This window comes from Notechis scutatus, chromosome 2, assembly GCF_049901735.1.
Source record: "Notechis scutatus isolate UNSWTSFEM ecotype Mainland chromosome 2, rNotScu1.2, whole genome shotgun sequence".
NCBI lineage: Eukaryota > Metazoa > Chordata > Lepidosauria > Squamata > Elapidae > Notechis > Notechis scutatus.
In genome coordinates this window covers 26,325,313-26,350,545 of record NC_142010.1, presented here as the reverse complement: position 1 = coordinate 26,350,545, position 25,233 = coordinate 26,325,313, and the positions used below count along the sequence as shown (strand labels likewise).

Below are 25,233 nucleotides of genomic sequence, written 5' to 3'. Positions count from 1 at the left end.
CTTCAGGGCGAGGTGTGGCTTCTCGTGATAAGAATCTGACCACTTTCTGCAAAGAGAATATGTTGCATCTCTGTATGGTCCAAAAATGGAGAGCTGAGTATGATAACCTCAGTCAACAGGTGCAGAAAGGAAATGCCAAGAAGTGCAGGTGTGGATCAGGTTGGCATCCATTATATCTTGAACTTGAAGACACCATCTCCCAATGGATTGCTGACAGGAGAGCCAAGGCTTTGGTTGTATGCAGGGCTGATATTCAAGCATTTACCCTTGCAATGGCACCACAGTTTGAAATTACCCAAGGGGAATTCAAAGCCTCTCATCACTGGCTGGATGGCTTCCTTCAGTGATATGAATTGTCTCTGAGGAGATCCACCTTGCTCTTCAAGCTAGAAGATGCTGAAATTGTCAAACGGGCACTTGCTTTTAAATCATTTGTTGACACCATTGATTTCTCCAAACATAATGTCTCTCACATGATTGCGATGGATGAGACTGGAGTTTTTTTGGGCCAAGAGGCTCAAACAACAATTGATAAGAGGGGTGCCTCGTCAATTTACATTCCATCAACTGGATATGAAAGCACACGTAGCTTTGTCCCATCCAGGCGAATGGGACAAAAGTAGCACCTCTTGTCATTGCCAAGGGCAAAAAAGAAAAAATTGAACGTGTTTCAGGGACTTAATGTGCTTGAAACTGAAAAGGCTTGGTGCACACAGGGTGTTATAAGGAAGTGGATCGAGTTAATTCTGCCACTTGTTGTGCGAGGTGGCCAAAGAGGCATGCTGATATGGGATGCAGCCAGCACTCACCGTGCCAAAGACATGAAGCGTTTCCTTGTACAAAGAAGAGTGGATCAAATAATGATCCCAGCAGGAATGACAGCACATCTCCAAACCCTAGACATTGTAGTAAACAAACCATTCAAGGACAATCTGCAGGTACAAATCAATGACTATATTGAGAATTGCATGGAGAGAAACCAACGAGAAAACTTTGTGAAGCCTAGCCTGGCAGAGGTTGTGAGTTGGGTGAAGGCGGCATGGGATACCATCACTGACACCTGTGTTGCCAATGCACTACGAGCAGGATACATGGACAAGAGATACTCCTTTAAGGAGACCTCTATTGCTAAACATCAGCGATTGGGACCAATTCTTTTACAGGCAATGGAATCACAAGAGATTCCAGGCAGAATTCAGGCTTTGGAGCGTTATGACGATGTTCCAGAAGAAGATGACATAACTATTTTTGAATAAATTGTTCCTACGTATGTTTGAATAAATTGTTCCTGTATTTAATAAAATATTAAAAATATTAATATATTTTTACTTGAAGTCAAAAGAGTCATCAAACTATATGTTCCAACAACAACTCCCAAAACAAAACAAAAAAGCAGATTACCCATATCAATAAGGAAACTTCAATCCAAAAAGAGATCACTCTGGCGGAAAAACAAATCTGGTCACGTTGCCAATTTCAAAAACCGATACAAAAATTTATGCCACCAGATAAAGACTGAATGCACCAATTATCACATTAAACAAGAGGAAAACCTTCTAAGCACCAATTCCACCAAAGCTTTTTACAATTTTGTAAACAACAAACTAAAAGACTCAAGGTCCATCCCTCCCTTGATAGGACCTGATGGTAAAGACTGCAACGACGACACCATTAAAGCCAACATCTTTAACACATTCTTCGGCTCAGTATTTGTAAACAGCAATGGATCATGCCCAGTATTTCCTAGCCGTACCACAGATAACAACAATGATCTAATACATATCGATTTCACAGAAGACAATGTCGAAAAATCACTACGCAATCTAAAACCATCTCTATCTATTGGACCGGATGGAATATGTGCCTACTTCTTAAGAAAGCTATCCACTGCCATAGCCAAACCTCTAAGCATAATCTTTGAAAAATCTTTCAGGACCAGCTCCTTGCCTAAGCTATGGTCACAAGCCACAGTCATCCCCATCTTCAAGAAGGGAGACCCAAGCCTAGTTGAAAATTACAGGCCAATCTCCTTATGCTGCGTCACCTGTAAAGTCATGGAATCAATTATTAACAAATCCATCATCCTCCACTTAGAGTCAAACAACCTACTCTCCAATAAACAATTTGGTTTCAGAAAAAAACTATCCTGTAGTCTGCAACTCTTACACTGCAAAAACATATGGACGACACAACTCGACCAGGGCAAAGCAATTGACGCAATCTACATAGACTTCTGTAAAGCCTTTGATTCAGTGGTACACGACAAACTACTCCTAAAAATAAAATCCTATGGTATCTCTGGACAACTGAATAACTGGATAGAAGCATTCCTGTCAAACAGACAACAAATGGTCAAAATCGGGAGCGTTCTATCAAATCCAGTACCTGTCAATAGTGGTGTCCCCCAGGGCAGTGTTCTAGGACCAACTCTCTTCATACTCTACATAAACGACCTCTGTGATCATATTAAGAGCAATTGCGTTCTCTTCGCTGATGATGTAAAGCTGTTCAATACCACAGACAATACTGCTACCTTACAAAAAGATCTTGACTATGTATCTGAATGGTCAAACAAATGGCAACTTCAAATCTCAACAAATAAATGCTCTGTCTTACATATTGGCAAAAAAATCAGAAAATAAAATACAAGCTGAATAGTCAAGATCTTGTTGATGACCCAAGCTCTGTAAAGGACCTTGGAATACTCACCTCTAATGATCTAAGTGCTAGAGCCCACTGCAACTACATAGCCAAAAAGGCATTAAGAGTTGTTAACCTAATCCTCACGAAGTTTTTTCTCTGGTAATATCACACTACTAACCAGAGCATACAAAACATTTGCTAGACCAATACTCGAATACAGTTCATCAGTCTGGAACCCTCATTACGTATCTGATATTAGCACAATTGAGGAAGTCCAGAAATATTTCACAAGAAGAGTTCTCCACTCTTCTACTCGTTGTAGAATACCTTATACCACCAGACTTGAAATTCTAAAACTAGAAAACCTTGAATTACGCCGTCTTCGGTCTGACTTAAGCATGGTATATAAAATCATACATTGCAATGTCCTACCTGTCAATGAATACTTCAGCTTCAACCATAACAACACAAGAGCACACAATAGATACAAACTCAAAGTAAACCGCACCAAACTTGATTGCAGGAAATACAACTTCAGCAATAGAGTGGTCAATGTCTGGAATACTCTACCCGACTCTATAGTCTCTTCCCAAACCCCAAAAACTTTAACCTTAGACTGTCTACTATTGACCTCACCCCTTTCCTAAGAGGTCTGTAGGGGCGTGCATAAGCGCACCATCGTGCCTACCGTCCCTGTCCTATTGTTTCTCTTATTCTTTTATTTTTCTTATATGTACCCATTTCATGTATTCACAACTATGTATACACTTATACTTATTATCTTGTAAACAATTGGCAAATCAAATAAATAAATAAAAAAATAAAATAAAAAAATATTTGAATAAATGGCTTGGTTTATTTATTTTTATTTAAATGGTGGATTTTTAATAAATTGGGGTGTTGCTTTGTGGTTCCCCTGGGAGTGGTGGCTGGGATTTGGCATGCAGTTGGTAAGTTACAAAAGGGTTGTTTATCATTAAGATCTGCTTTGTGATGAAAGGCAACGTGAAATGAGGGCAGGGAGGGAAGAAGTAGCAGCTTGTACTTAACCGAGTTTCTGAACCTGAAGCTCCCTGCTCTTCCGCCACCTCTCTTTTGTTGATGCAATTTACCAGGGGGGTTGTCCCAAGACCCTTTGAGTTTATTCATTCATTTATGTTTCCCCAAGGGGCTTTGGGGGTGTTTCTTCCCTGCAACGCAGCCATCATCTGTCCCGGGCCCAGTAAGACAGCGTCCTCCCCACTGGAGGAGGTGGGGGTTCAGGGAAGTGTCCTGTAAATCATTAAAGCAATCCGAAAGACCACCCTTTGGGCCCACCAAGACAATCTTCACCCAGCTCAGGCAAAAAACCCAGGAGCCCCTCCATTCTGCCCCCTCCCTGCCCGCCCCCACTCTGTGCCTGCTCTGCTCAAATCAGAGGTGTGGGGGAGGAAATAAGCCTTGGATTCCCAGAGCGCACCTGGGAGGGGGCTTGTCTAGGATGGAAACTAAGCAGGGTTGGAGCTGGGATGGAGTCGCCAGAAGAGGATTTCCAATGCTGCAGAGAGAAGTTTAAAAGAGTGGGACAGGAGAAGAAAAAGCTTCTTTAGCAACCCTCCTGTGCGATCCAAATGGTTCTGCTGGGAAATCGAGGCGGGGGATGGAATAGGGCTATCTGAGGGGACGAAGAAGAGCGGCTGGCTCAGGAAGCAGAAATGCAGCGGGAATCTTGGGGTCATCTGATATGTATTCTGACAACAGCATATGTACATTGCATTGAGCTTGCAGTTGCATTGAGTTTGCAGTTGCATTGAGTTTGCAGTTGGGAACCTGATGCATAGGCACACCTCGCCCCGAAGCGGCTGGGGACTCTGCCTTCAAGGGAGCTTTCATCTGCCGATAGAAGCGGCCTCGCGGCGAGGGGAGTGTGTGTGCGCTCGCCCGAGGCCGCTTCTACCGGCCGATCGAAGTGGCTGGTGACTGCACTTGGGGAGCTTCCATTGCCCGAAAGACTGCCTAATGGCGAGGGGACACGGGCAGCCACGCCACGTCCTGAAGCAGCTGGGGACTCTGCCTTTGGGGAGCTTTCGTCGGCTGATAGAAGCAGCCTCGCGGCGATGAGAGTGTGTGTGCGCTCGCCCGAGGCCGCTTCTACCAGCTGATTGAAGTGGCTGTTGACTGTATTTGGGGAGCTTCCATCGCCCGAAAGAGACTGCCTAAAGGCGAGGGGACACGCAGCCATGCCACGTCCTGAAGCAGCTGGGGACTCTGCCTTCGGGGAGCTTTCGTCGGCTGATAGAAGCGGCCTCGCGGCGAGGTACGTGCGTATGGGCCACTCTAGGTGGGGGAGGAAATTAAGTCACCCCCGAAAAGACAGCCTAGCCGTTTTTTCAGGGGTCAAAAAAAAATAAGGCCCGGCCTTATTTCGTGAGAAACATGGTATCATATCACCCCTAGTCCTTCTTTTCTCTATCCTGGCCATACCAATTCCATACATTCTTCATATGTTTTAGTCTTCAGGCCTTTAATCATTTTAGTTGCTCTTTTTTGCACTTTTTCCCAAAGTATCTGAGCCATCATTCCTCCAAAACCACATGCAGAGGAGAGATGCAAAGCTGGGGCAGAAATAATCTCCTGGGGGAACCAAATGTGCTCCTGTCTCCCATTTCTGGATTTAAATTGTTGATTAGTTAGTAGGGACATTTTGACAGCAGAAATAATATGTGTATGGGGGAATATTCCAGGTGTATGGAGGAAATCAGCAGGATATCTTTTATATTTTGCAGGCTGGGCCATGCATTAAACAAAATAAAAATACAGTAAGTTGTGTTTAAAAAATAATATGGTGATAGGAAAGCTTGAATTACTTCAGTCTGTCTATAGCTTATTCAGAAGAGCATTTGTTCATATAATTCCAGCATTTTCTTATCATCTGAGCCAAGTGTATTTGGCAGGGTTGGTTTTTTTTGAATTTATACAGCTGCCTATCTATCTCACAAGCAAGCTACTCTGGGTAGCATGTGACAAAATAAAATAATAAATATCTAAAATCATTATCAATAAAGATTAAGATTAAAAACTATAAAAAGCTAAAATAAAGGTGAGGATCTTAATAATAATGGAGCTGTCTCCAAGGATAGAGAAAGTTGAAGTGATTAGAAAGAATATTAGTCTTTATTTAGTACTTGGTTATTTTATAGGTTTCATTCAACATATGGAAGATGCCAAACAGGTAATTATCTGCTTTTCTAGGCATTGAAAAATGTTGTATTAGTTACAGAATAAGTGAGTTGGAAAGGGACCTTGGAGGTTTTCTAGTCCAACCTCTACTCAAGCAGGAAACCTTATACCACTATATGGTGTTAGACTTTCTGTGAGGAAATAAGTTTAGTTCAGATTTCCCAGGCTCTCTTTTTTTAACTGAGACCAACTTTAGGCATAGGAACTCTTCAGTCCTTTTATAACCCTTTTCCCCCCTTGTAGGATCTGGCTCTTCCCTCCCTCGTGCTCTGACAGACTCTCTCCCTCCCCCACCCAGTTTAACGGCTTTCCGGCCATATTCACCCTCCCTCCTTCGTTTTCCAGCCAATAGTCACTTGACAGGCTCCCGCCCCCTCCTTTTAACGGGTTTCCGCCAATATTAACCCTCTCTCCTTCCCACCGTCGTGCTCTGACTCTCCCCCAACATCATTTAACGACTTTCCGCCAATATTCACCCTCCCTCCTTGGCTCTCTCGCCAATATTCAACCTCCCTCCGTCGTGCTCTGACAGACTCCACCCCCCTTCTTTTTAACGGCTTTCCTGTTATTCCACGCTGGCGTTTCTCCCCTCCCTCCTATTTCAGAAGCAGTGATGTGACTCACCTCTATTCTCCCTCACGCGCACATCTGACTCGTAGGGATTAAAAAAAAAAATCTCAGCGTTTTATCACCCTTCGGAATGAAGTTTTTCCTCTCTTAACAGTTCGGACTGTGATTTGGACAGAACAAGTTTGCAGTTGTGGCTAAGGGCGAAACCTCCTTTAAAATTCTGTTCCCTTAAGAGACGAAGGTGGCTGCTTCCTTCTCCCCACAGCGATGCCCTGAATATGCACCTTCCTTAGCCCTGGGCCCTTCAGAGACCCTGTAGCTCTCCCCTTTATTTTATTTATTTTATTTATTTATTTATTTGATTTGCCAATTGTTTACAAGATAATAAGTATAAGTGTATACATAGTTGTGAATACATGAAATGGGTACATATAAGAAAAATAAGAGAAGAATAAGAGAAACAATAGGACAGGGACGGTAGGCACGTTGGTGCGCTTTATGCGCGCCCCTACAGACCTCTGAGGAAAGGGGTGAGGTCAATAGTAGACAGTCTAAGGTTAAAGTTTTTGGGGTTTGGGGAAGAAACTACAGAGTCGGGTAGAGTATTCCAGACATTGACCACTCTATTGCTGAAGTCGTATTTCCTGCAATCAAGTTTGGTGCGGTTAACTTTGAGTTTGTATCTATTGTGTGCTCTTGTGTTGTTATGGTTGAAGCTGAAGTATTCATTGACAGGTAGGACATTGCAATGTATGATTTTATATACCATGCTTAAATCAGACCGAAGACGTCGTAATTCAAGGTTTTCTAGTTCTAGAATTTCAAGTCTGGTGGCATAAGGTATTCTACAACGAGTAGAGGAGTGGAGAACTCTTCTTGTGAAATATTTCTGGACTTTCTCAATTGTGCTAATATCAGATACGTAATGTGGGTTCCAGACTGATGAACTATATTCAGTATTGGTCTAGCAAATGTTTTGTATGCTCTGGTTAGTAGTGTGATATTACCAGAGAAAAAGCTACGTAGGATTAGGTTAACAACTCTTAATGTCTTTTTGGCTATGTAGTTGCAGTGGGCTCTAGCACTTAGATCATTAGAGGTGAGTATTCCAAGGTCCTTTACAGAGCTTGGGTCATCAACAAGATCTTGACTATTCAGCTTGTATTTTATTTTCTGATTTTTTTTGCCAATATGTAAGACAGAGCATTTATTTGTTGAGATTTGAAGTTGCCATTTGTTTGACCATTCTGATACATAGTCAAGATCTTTTTGTAGGGTAGCAGTATTGTCTGTGGTATTGAACAGCTTTACATCATCAGCGAAGAGAACGCAATTGCTCTTAATATGATCACAGAGGTCGTTTATGTAGAGTATGAAGAGAGTTGGTCCTAGAACACTGCCCTGGGGACACCACTATTGACAGGTACTGGATTTGATAGGACGCTCCCGATTTTGACCATTTGTTGTCTGTTTGACAGGAATGCTTCTATCCAGTTATTCAGTTGTCCAGAGATACCATAGGATTTTATTTTTAGGGGTAGTTTGTCGTGTACCACTGAATCAAAGGCTTTACAGAAGTCTATGTAGATTGCGTCTATTGCTTTGCCCTGGTCGAGTTGTGTCGTCCATATGTTTTTGCAGTGTAAGAGTTGCAGATTACAGGATAGTTTTTTTCTGAAACCAAATTGTTTATTGGAGAGTAGGTTGTTTGTCTCTAAGTGGAGGATGATGGATTGGTTAATAATTGATTCCATGACTTTACAGGTGACGCAGCATAAGGAGATTGGCCTGTAATTTTCAACTAGGCTTGGGTCTCCCTTTTTGAAGATGGGGATGACTGTGGCTTGTGACCATAGGTTAGGCAAGGAGCTGGTCCTGAAAGATTTTTCAAATATTATGCTTAGAGGTTTGGCTATGGCAGTGGATAGCTTTCTTAAGAAGTAGGCACATATTCCATCCGGTCCAATAGATAGAGATGGTTTTAGATTGCGTAGTGATTTTTCAACATTGTCTTCTGTGAAATCGATATGTATTAGATCATTGTTGTTATCTGTGGTACGGCTAGGAAATACTGGGCATGATCCATTGCTGTTTACAAATACTGAGCCAAAGAATGTGTTAAAGATGTTGGCTTTAATGGTGTCGTCGTTGCAGTCTTTACCATCAGGTCCTATCAAAAGAGGGATGGACCTTGAGTCTTTTAGTTTGTTGTTTACAAAATTGTAAAAAGCACGGGTGGAATTGGTGCTTAGAAGGTTTTCCTCTTGTTTAATGTGATAATTGGTGCATTCGGTCTTTATCTGGTGGCATAAATTTTTGTATCGGTTTTTGAAATTGGCAACGTGACCAGTTTTGTTTTTCCGCCAGAGTGATCTCTTTTTGGATTGAAGTTTCCTTATTGATATGGGTAATCTGCTTTTTTGTTTTGTTTTGGGAGTTGTTGTTGGAACATATAGTTTGATGACTCTTTTGACTTCAAGTAAAAATATGTTGTAATGGTCTTCAACGGTATTGCATCCAGTGAATAGAGATTGCCAATCAAGGGATGAGAGATCGTTGTCTATAAGATCATAGTTGCCTTTTTTGAAGTTACAATTGGGGATTACATCATTGTGGTGATTTTTGTGTGGACGTATGTTGAGACAAAAGTCAATCATATTGTGGTCACTACCTCCCTCTGACAGGCTCTTGTCTCTCCTGACAGACACTCTCTTTCCCTGAGAGTTTAATGGCTCTCCCGCCAAGATTCCCTGCGGGGTTTCCTCCCCTCTGTCTCATTCCAGCAGGGGCGGTGACATCATCACCTCCCATTCCTTTTGAGTTATCCTTGTATTCAGTTATAACATCTATCCTGTTGCAACTCTGTGTTGCCTTATTATACAGGTAGTCCTCAGCTTACCACCACAAAATTTGTGCTCTTAAGTGAGATATTCATTAAACAAGTTTTGCCCCACTTTAAGACTTTGAATGGTCACTAAGTGAACTGTTGTAAATTGAGGACTACATGTTTTATTATGGTTCTACCTCAATTGAATATAGTGTATTGTCCACTTTTACATTAGTAAGGTGACCATCCGTCCTCCTTTAGGGAGGACAGCCCTCCTTTTGTAAGTTCTGTCTTCTCTCGAAAAGTGTCCTAATGTCTTCCTTTTTGATATTTGAAGACTAATCCATTAATCTCTGTATTTGATCGATGACAGAACTTTACAAAGGAGGACTGTCCTCCCTAAAGGAGGACGGTTGGTCACCTTAACATTAATTTCCATCCATTGCTTCTTGTCCTGTCTTCGGGTGCTTTGGCGAACTGGGAGTCAAGCTATTTTCCAAAGCACCTGGAGGCAGGACAAGATGAAATGGATGGAAACTAATCGAGGAGAGGATCAACCTAGAACTGTTGGAAATGACTCCAAATAACAAAAACTTGGATCAGTGAAAACACAGAGATTTTTTTTTTTAAATCAAAAGCTGTTTGCAAAGAGCGGTTAGATCTTAGCGTAATCAACATGAAGTTTTAGCCAAGACCCACAGCTCAAGATTTCAAAACATTACATTTTATAGTTTTTCTATCCTGATGCCCCCCATGCCCCTCCTACATAGGGTCCAATGACCGAGCACAGCTAATCCGAAACGCCTTATGGAGACCACATCATCTCCTCCAACACCTCCCAACAACCACCCATCACACATTTTGCTAAAATCTTATCTTACTTGGCATTAAGGAATGTCCCTTCAGCAGGGCCTCTTTCTAACAGTCCCAGAACAAAGAAATATCTATTTCCTAACACCACACTGTTACATACATTCAGCACATCTTCTCTCTAGCCATCTTAGAACAACATAATGATTATATGCATCTCTAACATATTCATCTATGCAAAGTAAAAGTCTGGTAAATTTAAGCAGATGCTTTGAGAAACAAAATCTAACTTCAATTGATTAAAGAAAGTTAGGGCAATGGTTATCTTTTATTATCTCTTCTCCTATTGTCCTCCTAATTGATCACTTCAGTCTTTTGTTATGTCAAATGTGTATGTGAATTGCCTTGACAGTTTGAGATAGGTAACCAATTCCTGGAGGAGATAGGGGTGGCATTACTTGATACAGAAGGATGTAATTGATTGCAGGTACATGTTTAACAATGAGTAAATGCATTAGAAAATATATTTACAGTAGGATTACATCAAGATAGCAAATGTCTATAAAGCAGGGGTTCCCAACCTGGGGTGCTTGCACGGGGGTGCAAGACGATATTCCAGGGGGTGCGAGAAAAGTCCAGGTAAATAATAGGATATTGGCTATATGTTGGCATTTTTATTTATTATTTATTTCAGGGGGTGCGAGGTTCGAGTGAAATTTCTTTAGGGGTGCGGAGCGAAAAAAAAGGTTGGGAACCACTGCTATAGAGCAACTGTCTTCTTAATGCTATAATACTGTATATTATTCTCTTCACCTACATTTTATTTTTGAATTTTCTTATTTCTAACAGAACTGAGGAGAAATTTCCTGACAGAACAATTAATCAGTGGAACAACTTGCCTCCAGAAGTTGTGAATGCTCCAACGCTGGAAGTTTTTAAAGAGCAGATTGGACAACCATTTGTCTGAAATGGTACTACTCCTACTGTATAGGGTTTCCTGCCTCAGTGGGGGGTTGGACTAGATGACCTCTAAAGGCCTATCCAACACTCTTATTCTGTTACATACACACTTATATTTGTGTCTGTATGTATGCTTTATTAGAATTGTATATCAGTGATTACATGACTTCTGTAGATGTCATAAATATCTAATATAATAAATAGACCACTGTCTATTAGAGGAAACACATTGACTTTAGTGTAATATAACTTTTCAAAATGAAGCTTTTATTTAATCCTAGTCTGTTGCTCTCTGCCCTCAAAGAAAAATGGCAGTTGTTCCCTGTGACTGTACCGTTTAGTTTCATCCTCCATCTGAAACGAGTAAAGATTCGAGAGTACATTTCTGCCAAACTTCAACCGTTCCGGGACACAAGGAAAAGAGTCAATACAGAACATATGCCTGAGATTTTTTTTTTTTTTTTTTTTGAAGAGGAGGAAGGAAAAGAGGTGGTGGTGGTCTCTGTATGAAGCAGCATTCTCTCATTCCGATCTCTCGACCTTCCTGGAAGCTGAGAAAGTGCATGAAATCATGTCCAGAGGGAGGTGAGATACTGCTCTTCTTGTAAGCAAACGTGGGGAAATGAATGCCTATCCTCTTGAAAGGCTTTCTGAGGAATTTGGGGAAGGGGCGGGTGATGGGAGGGAGGGGAGACCTTCTTGCCCCCAGCGGGAATATAGAAGGGAGGGGAAGCCTGGGGAGCAGTTGGAGGCGCCGACTGACTGCCTTATCTGCGTCCCGATTTCCTATGAGCGCCTACGGCAATCTGGGAAAATTGGGAAGTGCTTTGCCGCCTGCTTCCTGGGAGGAGAGCCCCAGCTGGTAGCCTCACCCCCCCAAATCTGCACAAATCTGGGTTCTCCATTTTCCACATGGTCCCTTCATTGTCCTGGGAGTGTCTTTGCAGCAGCCGCAAGACTTCTCTTGCAAGCAGGGCTCCCAGTGCTGGATTTTTAAGCCTAATCTGGGTTTCTAAGGGTCTTTTTAAATTAAAATCTAAAGTTTTCTATACATCACCTATTGTACATATCAAATAGGTAAAAAGTAGTTTAAAGCAGATTTACAGGTAGTCCTCAAGTTGCAGCAGCACCCTAAAAAGCTAATGCAATCCTAAATTGCATTAACAGAGGGATACAATCGAGATTAAGTAAACTATTAATACCATTCTATAAAGCCTTAGTAAGATCACACCTAGAGTACTGCATCCAAGGTGCCTCTGCCAGCAAAAACAGAGCGGCCCTCCCAAGCTCCATTTTTGCTGGCAAGTGAAAATGGAATTTGGATTTTGCTGGCACAATGCCTGAGTCACCACAGGCACCCCCGGACATCAATAAAATTGAGCTGGCCATGCCCCCCCTCCCCAAGGTCAAACACAACCCTGATGCGGCCCTCAATGTAATCAAGTTTGACTCCCCTGGCTTAGGACTTCCATAGTCATTTCCTACAACAGGTCGTGTTGTTGAAGTTCCATGGAATATGCTCATCCAGGCAGGTGAAATACCTGCTTAGTCATTCTGAAACAGTGTGAGACTCTCCAAAGGGAGAATTCCCTAACCTAGATGCAAGAGCCATGTTTAGTGCACTTCGACTTCTCCAGCATTATGCAGCATTATTCTCCAGCCATCACGAAACTCTGCACATGGAGACATAACCACCAATATATCCTGATGTAAAAAATCCATTCATCCTGATGCAAAGTTCCCTTTTTAGTTTGGTGAATTAAAAGAGTTTTCTATTCCTTTCAGGGATTCTCTGCTTAAGGAATATTTTGTTCATCTTTCGGGACTCGGTGTCCTCTGTTGGTGGCTCTGTATTTCTGTATCTGTCCTCGAGTTGGTGGCTCTGTATTTCATGGAGGAAGAGTGGGTACCGCTGGATTCCAGCCAAAGAGCCTTGCTCAGGGAAATTATACTGGAGAATTCTAAGAAAGCGAGCATTCTCGGTAAAGAATATATCCTACAGATCATCCATTGTATAGTAAAAATGTGTTTAATCCCTTTCACAGCCATGTAAGATACTAAATGTTTTGGCAATTTGTGAAGCTTTGGTACGTTTTGATCCAAACATCCCAGAATGCTCTGCATCGAGCAAGTATCCAGGGAGGCTCTTTTTTAGATGTGATATAATAGCAGCTTGGTTGCAATGCCTTTCTACCTGATTATTCTGTGCATTTCCTTGCACTGTGTCCACTGTGTCGTTTGTTTTTCTTAATTCTGTCACCAATGGGCAATATGTTTTCTACATTCTACAAGCTGAATGCCTTCAGAGAGAAATAGCCACAATTCTGTCTTAGACTTTGTAGTTCATCAGTATCAATTACCAAATCAAATTTCACCATCCTATCTTCAGTTAGAAGATTTAAAGTTACCATAAGTAGCTTTCATCTAGTCCTTGAAGCTCCACCGGAAAATAAATGCATGATACTTTAGGAATCTGCCTTACACAGTAGGAAAGCCAGCCTAATAGATCCTGAAACGAAAGGTTTGTCCCTTAGGGCAATTTCTTCTGACATGCTTTTTTCCCCTGCCACTTTGTGGCTGTTTGGGTCCATTTTAGCACTCAATCTTCCTTTTGAGTGTTTCTCGAACCACATCAAATTTGATCTGGGTCCATTCCGAGAGTTAGATGCTTATTTGATGGTTCTCTGAAGGCTGTTTTTTCTCTTCGGTGTCCTAGAACAACAAGATGAGAAAAATCAGAGCTGGGAGGGACCTCAATAAGCTATCTGATCCCCATTTCATTTGAACCAGCATAGGGAGAGGGTGAATGAAAAGAGGCAAAGGTGTTTGGAGGTATAACTAACCTGAGAAGTTGGGCTGTCTCCTCTGCTTTCTTCACCAGCAATGTTGTTGAGGGGCGGGACTCCTTCTCTCTCTTTCAGTGGGTATTTTTCAGCATTATCCAAGCTGGAATTGGGGTCACTCTCTGAAGGAAAAAAAAGGACACGGAGTCCGTGTTGAGATAAGAGAGAGGCTTCACATTCACCTATTCTCACACTTATTGATCCGTAGACCCTCATTGTGTTGGTCCCAGAAGTTCACCCCCAGGGTCCCTTCTGCACCTCCCGTAATCCCTTCAAAGCTGACCTGCAATGGCATTCATTTCTGTGGTTCTCAATAAACCAATGAACAAGCATAAAGTTTTGGATTCATGAGTTAAATTGGACACTCTTTATCTAACTTTAGGACTTGTGTAGAAAATCGATTACATTTGTGGTCATGTTTATGCGGAAATATTGAAAATTCAAAGAGGTTCTCAAACTTTAGGTGACGCATGGAGGAAAAATGGGTCCATCACCTCTTGGATCCTCTTTCCTGGGATTCAGGGCACTCTGTGCCGACCCCATACTTTTTTCCTTTTCTGGAGGGGGGAAAGATCATGGCATCACAATGTTTAGGTAGTTCCCAACTGACAATCATAATTGAGCCTGGAATTATTATCGTAAGTCCTTGCAGTCATAATGCAAGGAATTAAATGACCAGGTCAGCAGGAGATGGGGATTGCTTGCAGGAGAAGTTGTTTTGCAAGTACTGCACATGCTCACCGAACCGGTTGTTATACCAGTAGGATACCACCCCTGCTTACGGGAGGGTATTTGAAGCCCCTTTACTGAAAAGATTCTTCAAGACCATCCTCAGCATTTAAATCACAGAACATCCCTAGGTTTGGTTCACATTTAACAGAACAAAATTATTGAAGTTGGAAGGGATCTTGTAGGTCCTCTAGTCATCTAGTCGGGGACTTTCAGCCTCCTGGTATTGGATGCTCCTGAAGTTGCAGGACCAAACTTCTGAAGGGATGATGGTTTCCCCCTCCAGCATCTTCTGCCCAGTTCTTACCCAATTCTGCCCACTACTTTGGAGCTCCATTTCCTGCCTGCATGGAAAAGGCAGTTGCATGGGATCTGGGACTAAAACCAGAGGAAGACTGGCCACGATTCTCTCCCTCCTCTGCCTCCCTTTGCACAGAAAGAGCCTCCTTGGCCCCCATTTTTCATCTGGACCAAGGACTGTAATTTCTCCCAGGCTTCTAACAATGACATAGAAACATATATATGGCATGTTCTTGTTGAAATATTGATGGTATGAGCCTTTCTGTCCCTTTTTTTTTGCTTCTGACTATCATACAAACTGGCAAAGAGATCACTCACTTGCTGCTGATCTGCAATCACGTCGACGCTTTTCTGCAAGAACAAATATCAGAGAATTAAAATTTAAAAGAATCCACCAGAGACTGTTCAATCTCTTCCTTTATGCCAGAAAAAGCCCCAGGAGACCTTGCCATAGTTGCTGTGTCACAACTTACCTGAGAAACGATCTTAAGATCGTTAAACTATCTTATAAACTATAAGAGCTGTGGTGGCTCAGTGGTTAGAATGCAGTACTGCATGCTAACTCACTGCTCACTCCAGCAGTTCGATCCTGACCAGCTCAAGGTTGACTCAGCCTTCCATCCTTCCGAGGTCGGTAAAATGAGGACCCAGATTGTTGGGGGCAATAGGCTGACTTTGTAAACCGCTTAAAGAGCACTGTAAAGCACTGTGAAGTGGTATATAAGTCTAAGTGCTATTACTATTGCTATTAAGCAGAAATAGGAAGCTCTTCAAAATACAAATGTTACCTCCTTTGCTCCATGGAAAACCTTTAGAAAGGATTGAGTACAATTGTTAGAAACAGCTGGCTAAAAAGATATATTTTGTTGAAATATTTTTCTGCTGCTTTTTGACCCAAAACTATTGAAGAGTAGAATTGCAATGCCTCTTTCCAGTTACAGAAGAGAACTTGGAGCTGTCCTAACCTTTGATTAAGTTAAGTCCTTAGTTGGGGTCCTAGCAAGAAGCTAAGGGTTCAGAAGCCCCTGAGGAGAGCTAAGGAAATGTGTAAGAAATATGCACAGAAATGCCCCAAAGGAAACTTGGAAGGAATATAGTGTTCACATCTTACTACCCACAACAACAAAGATATTTTACAGGATACTTACTGCACCACCGGATTCCAAGGATTATAGACAATAAGATAAGGATGCCAAGGACTGACACAACACAGCAAATGATGAGTAATGGCTGGAAATTTTCCTCAGTTGAGATTATGGCTATTGGAGCTTAATTGGGAAAAAAAGCAAAGTAATTTAAAGGAAACCAAAATAGTATTAATGTTTGTGGAGAGGATTAAAGCAGGCCTCTCAGCTTGAATAAGTTGGACAGACAGTGTGGGAGATACTCAAGGGCCCTATACCATGTTATGACTTTATAGGTCATAACCAGCATCATGAATCATCCCCTCATCCCGCCACTGCAAGCAAACTGGTCACCAGTGTAGATCACAGATCAGGGGTCTTGCTGTGCTGTTGGATATCATGCTGGACATGATAGCAGTCTTCCAGTATTTGAGAGGCTGCTCCAAAGAGGAGGGGGTCAATTTATTTTCCAAAGCACCAGAGGGCAGGACAAGAAATAATAGATGGAAACTAATCAAGGAGAGAAGCAACCTGGAATTAAGGAGAAACTTCCTGACAGTGAGGACAATTAACCAGTGGAACCATTTGACTTCAGAAGTTGTGGTTGCTTCATCACTGGAAGTCTTTAACAAGACACTGGGCAGTTACTTGGCTGAAATGGTATAGGATCTTCTGCTTGAGCAGGAGGCTGGACTAGAAGACCTCCAAGGTCCCTTCCAGCTCTATTCTGATTGGATTCTAGACCAGCAGAAGCTTCTGTGTGATCTTCAAGAACAGCCCTGTGCAGAGCACTTTACAATAGTTGAGTTGTGATATTTACAATTTATATTAATGATTTTCAACAATTAGAGATAAATTTCTCTTTGCGGTATAAGCACAAATGGCAAAATAATCAACTCAAGTATGTTTTGATTTTTCGACATGGACTAGAAACCTTAGTTTCCTCAAAGAAGTTATCATTGTTAATCGAGGTTGTTTCTGAAATCAAACTGACTTTGAGGTTATGTCAGAAATGGAAAAATAACTATAAAATTGAAATTATTAAATTTGAATAGTTGAATTCAACTATAAAGTTGAAATGCTTATGACTTATGGAATAATGAGTTGGAACATGAGATGACGGGGGATCAATATTTTTTTAAGGTTATTTTTAACATTTAAATGTTTCCTTAGGCTTAAAATTGAAATTATCTATCCAAAGATTTTATTGGCGTGGTCAAAGAATGAATCAGAAAGGATGGACTGTAGATTCTTGCTGTTGGAGTTGTAAGAAATTTGAAGATACATTAGACTTTTCTTGTTCATATTTTAATTCTTGCTAGAAGAATACATTAAAATGTCAGTCTTTAAAATGTCAATGTTATTTTGAATTATATTCCAAAATTGTGGAACCTTATTCTTTTGCAGGAATATTGGTTATTCTTCCCACTATTGGTATACTGGAAAAGTACCTTGGATATTGAAAACTGAATTGAAGAAACATGCAATTTCTCCAATTGGAATAGACTATTTTTTTTCTATTAATTAAAAAAATGAAATAATGTACTTATGGCACGAAAGTGGTAAAGAACCACCTTTTGGATATACTGAATTCACATAACAACCACATATTCACTTAACAACCATGTGGTTCACTTGACATAAAGATGGTCATAAAACCAAGTCAGGTCATGTGGGAACTTTTCTAATGATTACCCCATCTTATAACTAAGTCTCCATGATCAATTGTAATACTAAGTCAATGACTACCTATAATGTGAATGCTTGGAAAAAGATGCATAGAAGGCAGTAAAACCATATCGAATACCACATCAGTGGAAGTAAATTGGGAAGAGAACATTAGAGATCAAGTATATCTCAGCACAATTAGCCTACATTAGTGTGATGGAATTTTTCAGCCATCTTTAAATACAGGCAAATTAACAGATAACAGATAATCCGAGTTGGAAGGGACCTTGTAGGTCATCTAGTCCACCCCCCCGCCCAAGCGGGAGACCCTACACCATTTCTGACAAATGGCAGTCCAATCTCTTCTTGAAAGTCTCAACTGATGGCGCTCCCACAACTTCCGAGGGCAACTTCTGTTCCATGGGTTGATGGTTCTCACTGTCGGAAAGTTTCTCCTTATTTCCAGGTTGAATCTCTCCTTGTTCAGCTTCCATCCATTATTCATTGTCTGGCCTACAGGCACTTTAGAAAATAGATTGACCCCTTCCTCCCTGTGGCAGCCCCTCAAATATTGGAACACTGCTAGCATGTCTCCCCTGGTCCTTCTCTTTACTAGACTAGCCAAGCCCAGTTCCTGTAATCATTCTTCGTATGTTTTAGTTTCTAGTCTCCTAATCATCCTGGTTGCTCTTCTCTGTACTTTTTCTAGAGTCTCAACATCTTTTTATAAGGTGGTGACCAAAACTGGATGCAGTACTCTAGGTGTGGTCTTACTAAGGCTTTATAGATATTAGTACCTCCCTTGATCTTGATTGTATCCTTCTGTTAATACAATTTAGGATTGCATTAGCTTTTTTGGCTGCTGCTGCACACTGCTGGCTCATATCTAGCTGGGACTCCAAGATCCCTCTCACAGTTCATCTAATAGATAATCAGAGTTGTAATAGGTCATCTAGTCCAACCTACCCGTTACTGCTGTTGAGCCTGGTTTCTCCCAGTCTGTATGTATACTTTTGGTTTTTCTTGCCTAAGTGTAGGATGTTACTTTTCTCTACATTGAATTTCATTTTGTTAGATACAGCCCAGTGTTCTAGACTGTCAAGATCCATCCGGATCTTGAACCTATCTTCTTGGGTGTTAGCTATTCCTGCCAGCTTAGTATCATCTGCAAATTTGGTAAGTTCCCCTTCTATTCCCTCATCTAAGTCATTAATGAAGATATTGAAGAGTACTGGGCTTAAGACGGAACCTTGTGGCACCCCACTGCTTACTTCCCTCCATGTAGACTTAGACCCATTAAGGACTATTCGTTGAGTATGGTTTATCAGCCAGTTGCGAGTTTATCTAGTGGTGTTGCTATCTATTCCACTTTTTTCTAGCTTACTAAGAAGTAGGTTGTGGTCTACTTTGTCAAATGCCTTGCTGAAATCTAAATATATTATGTCCACAGTATTTTGCTGGTCTACTAATTTAGTCATTGGGTTGAAGAATGAAATAAGATTGGTGTGCAGACTCTTCACTGCAAGTCCACAAACTAAAAAAATGGGAGTCTTTCAATAGAATAAAACCAATGCAGGGAACTGCCAGTCCGAAATTCATCACCCACAATTCTCCCCCTCACTGCAATTTGTCACCTTTTACACTGAGTGCTTCCTGCAAGCCTTCATGTTCAACATAGCAACGGTAGCGGTATTCCTCCATGGGGTTAATGTCAATGCTGATCCAGGTGCAGTAGGTCCCGTCCCAATTACGGATGATATCCCCACGAAAAGTCTCTTGATCCCAGTTCTCTCCATCCTTCATCCAGCTGGTATCTATGTCTTCAGGATAAAAGTTGCAGATAGAGCAGTTCAAGAGAGTCTCATTGACATTCAGCACGTGAGTAGTTACTTTGGCTGAGGGGCCTGCAGAAACGGAAGCATCAGAAGACAGTCATTCCTACAGTTGGCAACGCAGGAAAAAATATATATTTGCTCCTATACTGGATATTCTATATCCATCATTGACTAAATACTTGAGATGTAAGAAATTCCAAAGAGATGTCCTTTAGAGAAATATGATTTTACGTAGACTACTGGCAAATAAATTGAGTGGCAATATTCAGTGGGTATCCAATGTCCAGAGTTAGTGATCTCTTGGATAGGCTAGGGCCCTAGGTTAAGGATCTCCAACCCCCAGGCCGCAGCCACTACTGGGCCATGAGCAAGGAATTTGTCTTGGTGTAAATACTCTCAGTATACATAAAAGAAAAGATTGGACAAGCAGATCCCCACTTGCACGGAGCAGAGGGTGAGGTAGTATAGGTAGTTGTTGAGGTAATTCCCCATTAGGTGAATGAGCGCATACAGGGAGACGTATTTGAGAGAAGCGTTTGAATAATACACACACAGAACACAGATACACTATACAGTAAATGTAGCTTTTTACTTCCAGAAAGGTTTAAGCAAAGTCCAAACACAGTCCAAAGTCATTCATAGGTAAATCAGTCAGTTTTTCAATCCAGGGATAATCCAATAAAAAAATCAAGTGTCAAAAAGAGTTCAGTATCAGACTTACATCAAATCCATGAATATCAGTCAATTAGGAAAAATGGAGGAACAGCAATACTTTCCAACAAGGAAACAGAGACACTCTCTTCTGAGACTAAGACAGAGACAAACCAGGTTTCTGGCTCCATCTTATGGCCGTTTGAGAAACCACACCTAATTACAGTTTTGCATTTTCTTAAAGATAAAAGTTTTAAAATGTTTATCCTGGTTTATATATTGTCCAACCCAAATACCTGTTAGGTGACTTATATTCCTAACAGTAGTCCTCAGTATCATAAATGAACCCAAAATTCCTTCTTCAGAGGAATTATTGAGTCTGTCATCTGCACCTCTATAACTGTCTGGTTTGGTTCTACAACTCAACAAAACAGACACAGACTTCAGAGAATAATTAGGACTGCAGAAAAAACAATTACTACCAACCTGCCTTCAATGGAGGACCTGTATACTGCATGAGTCAAAAAGAGGGCTGTGAAAATATTTACAGGCCCCTCACATACTGGACATAAACTGTTTCAACTCCTACCCTCAAAATGACGTTACAGAGCACTGCACACCAGAACAACTAGACACGAGGACAGTTTTTTCCTGAACGCCATCACTCTGCTAAACAAATAATTCCCTCAACACTGTCAAACCATTTACTAAGTCTGCATTACTATTACTATTAATCTTCTCATCACTCCTTACCACCCATCCCCTCCCACTTGTGACTGTATGACTGTAACTTTGTCACTTCTGTCCTTAAGATTTATATGGACTGTTTCCTAGTATGATTTGATTGCTTATTGTACCCTTTGACTATTAAGTGTTGTACCTTCTTGACTCTTGATGAATGCACCTTTTCTTTTATATACAATGAGAGCATTTGCACCAAGACAAATTCCTTGTGTGCCCAATCACACTTGGCCAATAAAGAATTTTATTCTATTCTAAAATTTCTGTTGTTATGCGAGACATTTTTTAAGTTAGTTTTTCCCCATTTTATAACCTTTCTTGCAACAGTTGTTAAAGTAAATCACTACAGTTGATAAGTGAGTAACCCAGTTAAGTGAATCTGGCTTCCCTATTGACTTTGCTCATCAGGTCACAAAAGGGAGTCACATGACCCCAAAACACTGCAACCGTCATAAATATGAACCAGTTGTCAAGGGTCTGCATTTTGATCACGTAACCATGGGGATGCAATGGTAGTAAGTGTGAAAAACGATCGTAAATCACATTTTTCACTGCCGTTGTAACTCTGAACAGTCACTGAATGAACTGATGTAAGTTGAGGACTACCTGTATATCCTGTAGCTGTACTGTACCTTTCCAGCTGGAACCCAGACCTTTTCTCTATTTTGATTTCTCACCTGTTATCTGCAAGACAAAATCCAAGGGCTCGCTGGAGCTGACGTGTTCCACATGGCATCTGTAGAGGTTCCTCTCCTTGGGATTGATCTGAATACTCAGCCTGGCATTAAAAGTCCCATCTGAGTTTGGGACAATGAGCACAGAACTGTTGGTTTGGTTGAAGATTTCCCCATCCTTCCTCCAACTGGCACTGATCTCCTTGGGATAGAAGCCATAGGCCTGGCAGGTGAGGGCTTGAAGGTTGTCGATGATGACCTCCTGATGAGTCACTTTCACCATTGGAAGCTCTGCAAAGTAACAATGATGGTCTGTGGTGAAAGCGCAGCCCTCCTCTGACTGATACACGAATCCTAAACACAAATGGTGGAAAGTTTCCCAGAGAGCAGGGGTCTCTGACCTTGACAAGTTTAAAGACTTGTGGACAGAATTCTAGGGCTTGAAGTCCACAAGTCTTAAGGCTGCCAAGGTTGACGACTCCTGTCCCAGGGGATCATCTACACTGGAGATTTTTAAGACTGGACAGCCATTGGTCTCAAACAGTGGTCCCCAACCACCGGGCCCCGGACCGGTACCGGTCCTGGATCATTTTGTACCGGGCTGCCTATTTTGCTTGGGCACCGCCATCTTGTTTTGACGGCGCTTGAGAAAGTGCTTCCGGGTGAGCTTGTCGGTTGTCGGTTGGAAAGCGGCGTTTGGGTGCTGAAGGAATCCTCGTGCCTTAGTTTTGTCGAAGGAGGGGGCGGCTTCGAACGAAGAGCCGTCCTGATGGCAGTGGAGTCTCGCGTTACTCAGGAGGAGATTAAGAAAGAGCCCGAAAAGCCCATCGACCGCGAGAAGGTACAAAGGAGGAGTTGAAGGTGGCAGGGAGAAGCGGGGGACGGCTGGCTGGCTGGCCGGTCGCTCAGCTCACCTTGCCTTGGTCGTGTGTGCCGATGCCGGTACCGGTCCGTGGATCATTTTGTACATTTTGTACCGGGCCGTGGTACAAAAAAGGTTGGGGGCCACTGGTCTAAAATGATATAGAATCTGCCGCTTGAGCAGCAAACCCCAACCTTTTGGGCACAAGGACCAATTCCATGCAGAGATGTTTTTCCATGAAGCGGAGGGGGCCTGGTTTCACATACACGGATGGGGCTTCGCTTGTTTATATGGCCTGGTTTCTGGCATGCTACAGACCAGTGCCAGTCCATGGACTGGGAATTGGGGACTCTTGGACTAGAAGATCTCCAATGTCTCTTCCAACTCTGTTATTCTGTATTCTACAGTTCATACCACTCTATGTAACTGCCTCCTTGCAAGTACCCATCATTTGGGATAGAACGATTGTGAATGCTGCACAATTCAGGTGTAAGTTTGGCACAAGGAACACTCCAATCCCCTTCCCCCATGCAACTACACTATTAATTTGAAGCCAAATCCCAGCAAAGAGAGCAAGCAGCATTTCACGTGTGGAAACAATTATTTGTTTCTCAGCTTTTCCTCCTTTTCTTTTTTTTCAGACATGACCAGGATCAAACCCAGTTCCTCTGTTTACTTAATACCCTCAGACCAACATTTATGCTTTAATTGATTGATGTTGTGCTTTTTAAGATGTTGTAAGCCACCCAAAATCACTGGACAGGGAGATGGGCAGCAAATAAATTTAATAAATAAATATGCTTGTCTTTATTCAGGAAAATTCAGCCCAGTGAAAATTTAGCCTGTGACAACGTTGATTGCTTTGTGGATATTTCTGCAAATGGCATGCTGTAGTGGAGAGATGCCAGAGGGAAGGGTACCATTTTATACCAGATTGGGATTAAAAATATCCTTAATCTATAAGAAATTATTTCTGCAATTAAAATGTTTTCCAGTGGAAAATAGTTTTTAGATCCAAAGGTGTTTTGCTTTCCTAACTACATGGAATAAAAACAGAAGGGACATTTTTTAAAAAAAAAAATCTAAGCTGTTTACAACCATCATAATGTCTTGTTTGACTCCAAAGCATATCATTGAGAGTTTAACTATAAGATTAAAAACAGGAAGAATATGGAAGGATTGCTCTCTACTTTCTGCCAAGCCTACCTTTCTTTTGTGGCTTCAAGCCAAGGTACCTCTTCAGCCACTGAATGCAATTTCCGTTCAAGTAAAATCTTTCTCGGTGAAATGTCTTTTTCATGCGTTTTCCATCAAAAGCATCCTGATGAATAGATATTTCATTTCCATCAGCTGTGAGTTTACAGCCCTGGATGCACTGCAAGGTATGATCTGAGAAATAGACATTTATAAAAGATTGAAGCAGAAACAAAAGAAACAGCATTTTTTCTTCTAATAGTGGGACTAGAATATTACCTCCTTTACATGTGGAAGGTCATATTTATGCTAGCAAAAGTGGCATATCGAAACCTGTCTAGCTTGTAGAAAACATCAATTTCCTAGATTTTACATTATACAGGCTAGTGAAGGAATCTGTTATGTAAGGAATTGGAAACCTGAAAAATACAGGTAGACCTCCACTTACCAACAGTTCATTTAGTGATCCTTCGAAATTACAATGGTACTGAAAAAAGTGACTTTTGACTGTTTTTCACACTTATGACCCTTGCAGCATCCCCATCATCACACGATCAAAATTCAGATGCTTGTCAACTGACTCATATTTATGATGGGTGCAGTGTCCTTGTGATCACCTTTTGTAACCTGACAAACAAAATCAATTGGAAAGCCACATTTACTTAACAATCATGTTACTAAACAACTGCAGTGATCCACTTAACAACTGTGGCATGAAAGGTCGTAAAATGGGACAAGATTCATTTAACAACTGTCTCGCTTAGCAACAGAAATGTTGGGGTCAATTGTGGTCATAAATCAAGGACTACCTCTATGTTTGGAAAGGTAAAAAATGAGAGGTCCTTTGAGCTCTGAACTTGGTGGTTTTCTTGCAGACATTTCTTCACCAAACTAGGTAACATCATCAATGCTAGAAGGGAATAGAGTTTCTTATTTTTATGTACAAGTGGCTTGCCCTGTCAGTGTTAGTGGGAACGTTCTTGATGGTTTCAAGATTACTGTTAGTTTCTTTGTCTATGTTGATAATTCCTTGATCGGAGAATTTACTTGATTGTTGGTCTAGTTCGGGGGAGTTAAACTGGATTTCTTTGAGGGCTGGATCAGCAGTTCTCCTCTGTAGTTCTCCTTTGCGAGCTGGTGGTGAGGCGGTGGTGAGCGTGGGGGGGAAATGGGACAGATGCCTCCTGCAGCACCCTGCTGGCCAAAAGGGACCTGCGGAAGTCGCACACGGTTTCCTCTGCCCTGTTTTTGGCCTGAATGGCCTCCTGCAGCACTTTACTGGCCAAAACGAGGCACGGGAGGTTCACCTCGTTTTCGCCCTCCATGGCCTCCTGCAGCCCTCTGCTGGTCAAAAAGGGCCAAAAACGAACTAAAAATGCTACAATGGTCATTTTTCTATCGCCAGAACAAAGTAGACTCGAGACTGGAGTTGAGTTCAGCTCTTTATTTAACTGTCAGTTACTTCAATTAAAACTCGAGCCGTGGCAGCCTCTTTTATAGAGGCTGCTCGCGGCTTGCAACCAATGGCATTATTTTAAACCTCCCGCCGTTTGGGCGGCCAATTATAAACTGTTGTTAACCAC

At 41.7% G+C, this 25,233-nt stretch overlaps 2 protein-coding genes and 1 long non-coding RNA gene across 9 annotated transcripts in view; 1 reads left to right on the top strand and 2 right to left on the bottom strand.

Moving 5' to 3' along the window:
• Positions 1 to 25,233, top strand: part of LOC113428608 (major histocompatibility complex class I-related protein 1-like) — a 684,789-nt gene that overhangs the window by 575,571 nt on the left and 83,985 nt on the right. The window lies entirely within an intron of this gene.
• Positions 12,051 to 25,233, bottom strand: part of LOC148131951 (uncharacterized) — a 61,617-nt gene continuing 48,434 nt past the window's right edge. Inside the window, exon 2 of the long non-coding RNA XR_015747232.1 lies at positions 12,051 to 12,700. This is a non-coding gene — a long non-coding RNA (uncharacterized LOC148131951). The remainder of the gene's footprint in view (positions 12,701 to 25,233) is intronic.
• LOC113427193 (major histocompatibility complex class I-related protein 1-like) overlaps positions 13,038 to 25,233 on the bottom strand; it is a 44,969-nt gene continuing 32,773 nt past the window's right edge. The window contains exons 3-9 of the mRNA XM_026689656.2: positions 23,663 to 23,845; positions 21,598 to 21,885; positions 19,328 to 19,597; positions 16,050 to 16,169; positions 15,220 to 15,252; positions 13,873 to 13,994; positions 13,038 to 13,741 (exon numbers count right to left, since the gene is read on the bottom strand). Of these exons, the coding sequence (XP_026545441.1) occupies positions 13,691 to 13,741; positions 13,873 to 13,994; positions 15,220 to 15,252; positions 16,050 to 16,169; positions 19,328 to 19,597; positions 21,598 to 21,885; positions 23,663 to 23,845 (1,067 nt within the window). The 3' untranslated portion in view covers positions 13,038 to 13,690. The remainder of the gene's footprint in view (positions 13,742 to 13,872; positions 13,995 to 15,219; positions 15,253 to 16,049; positions 16,170 to 19,327; positions 19,598 to 21,597; positions 21,886 to 23,662; positions 23,846 to 25,233) is intronic.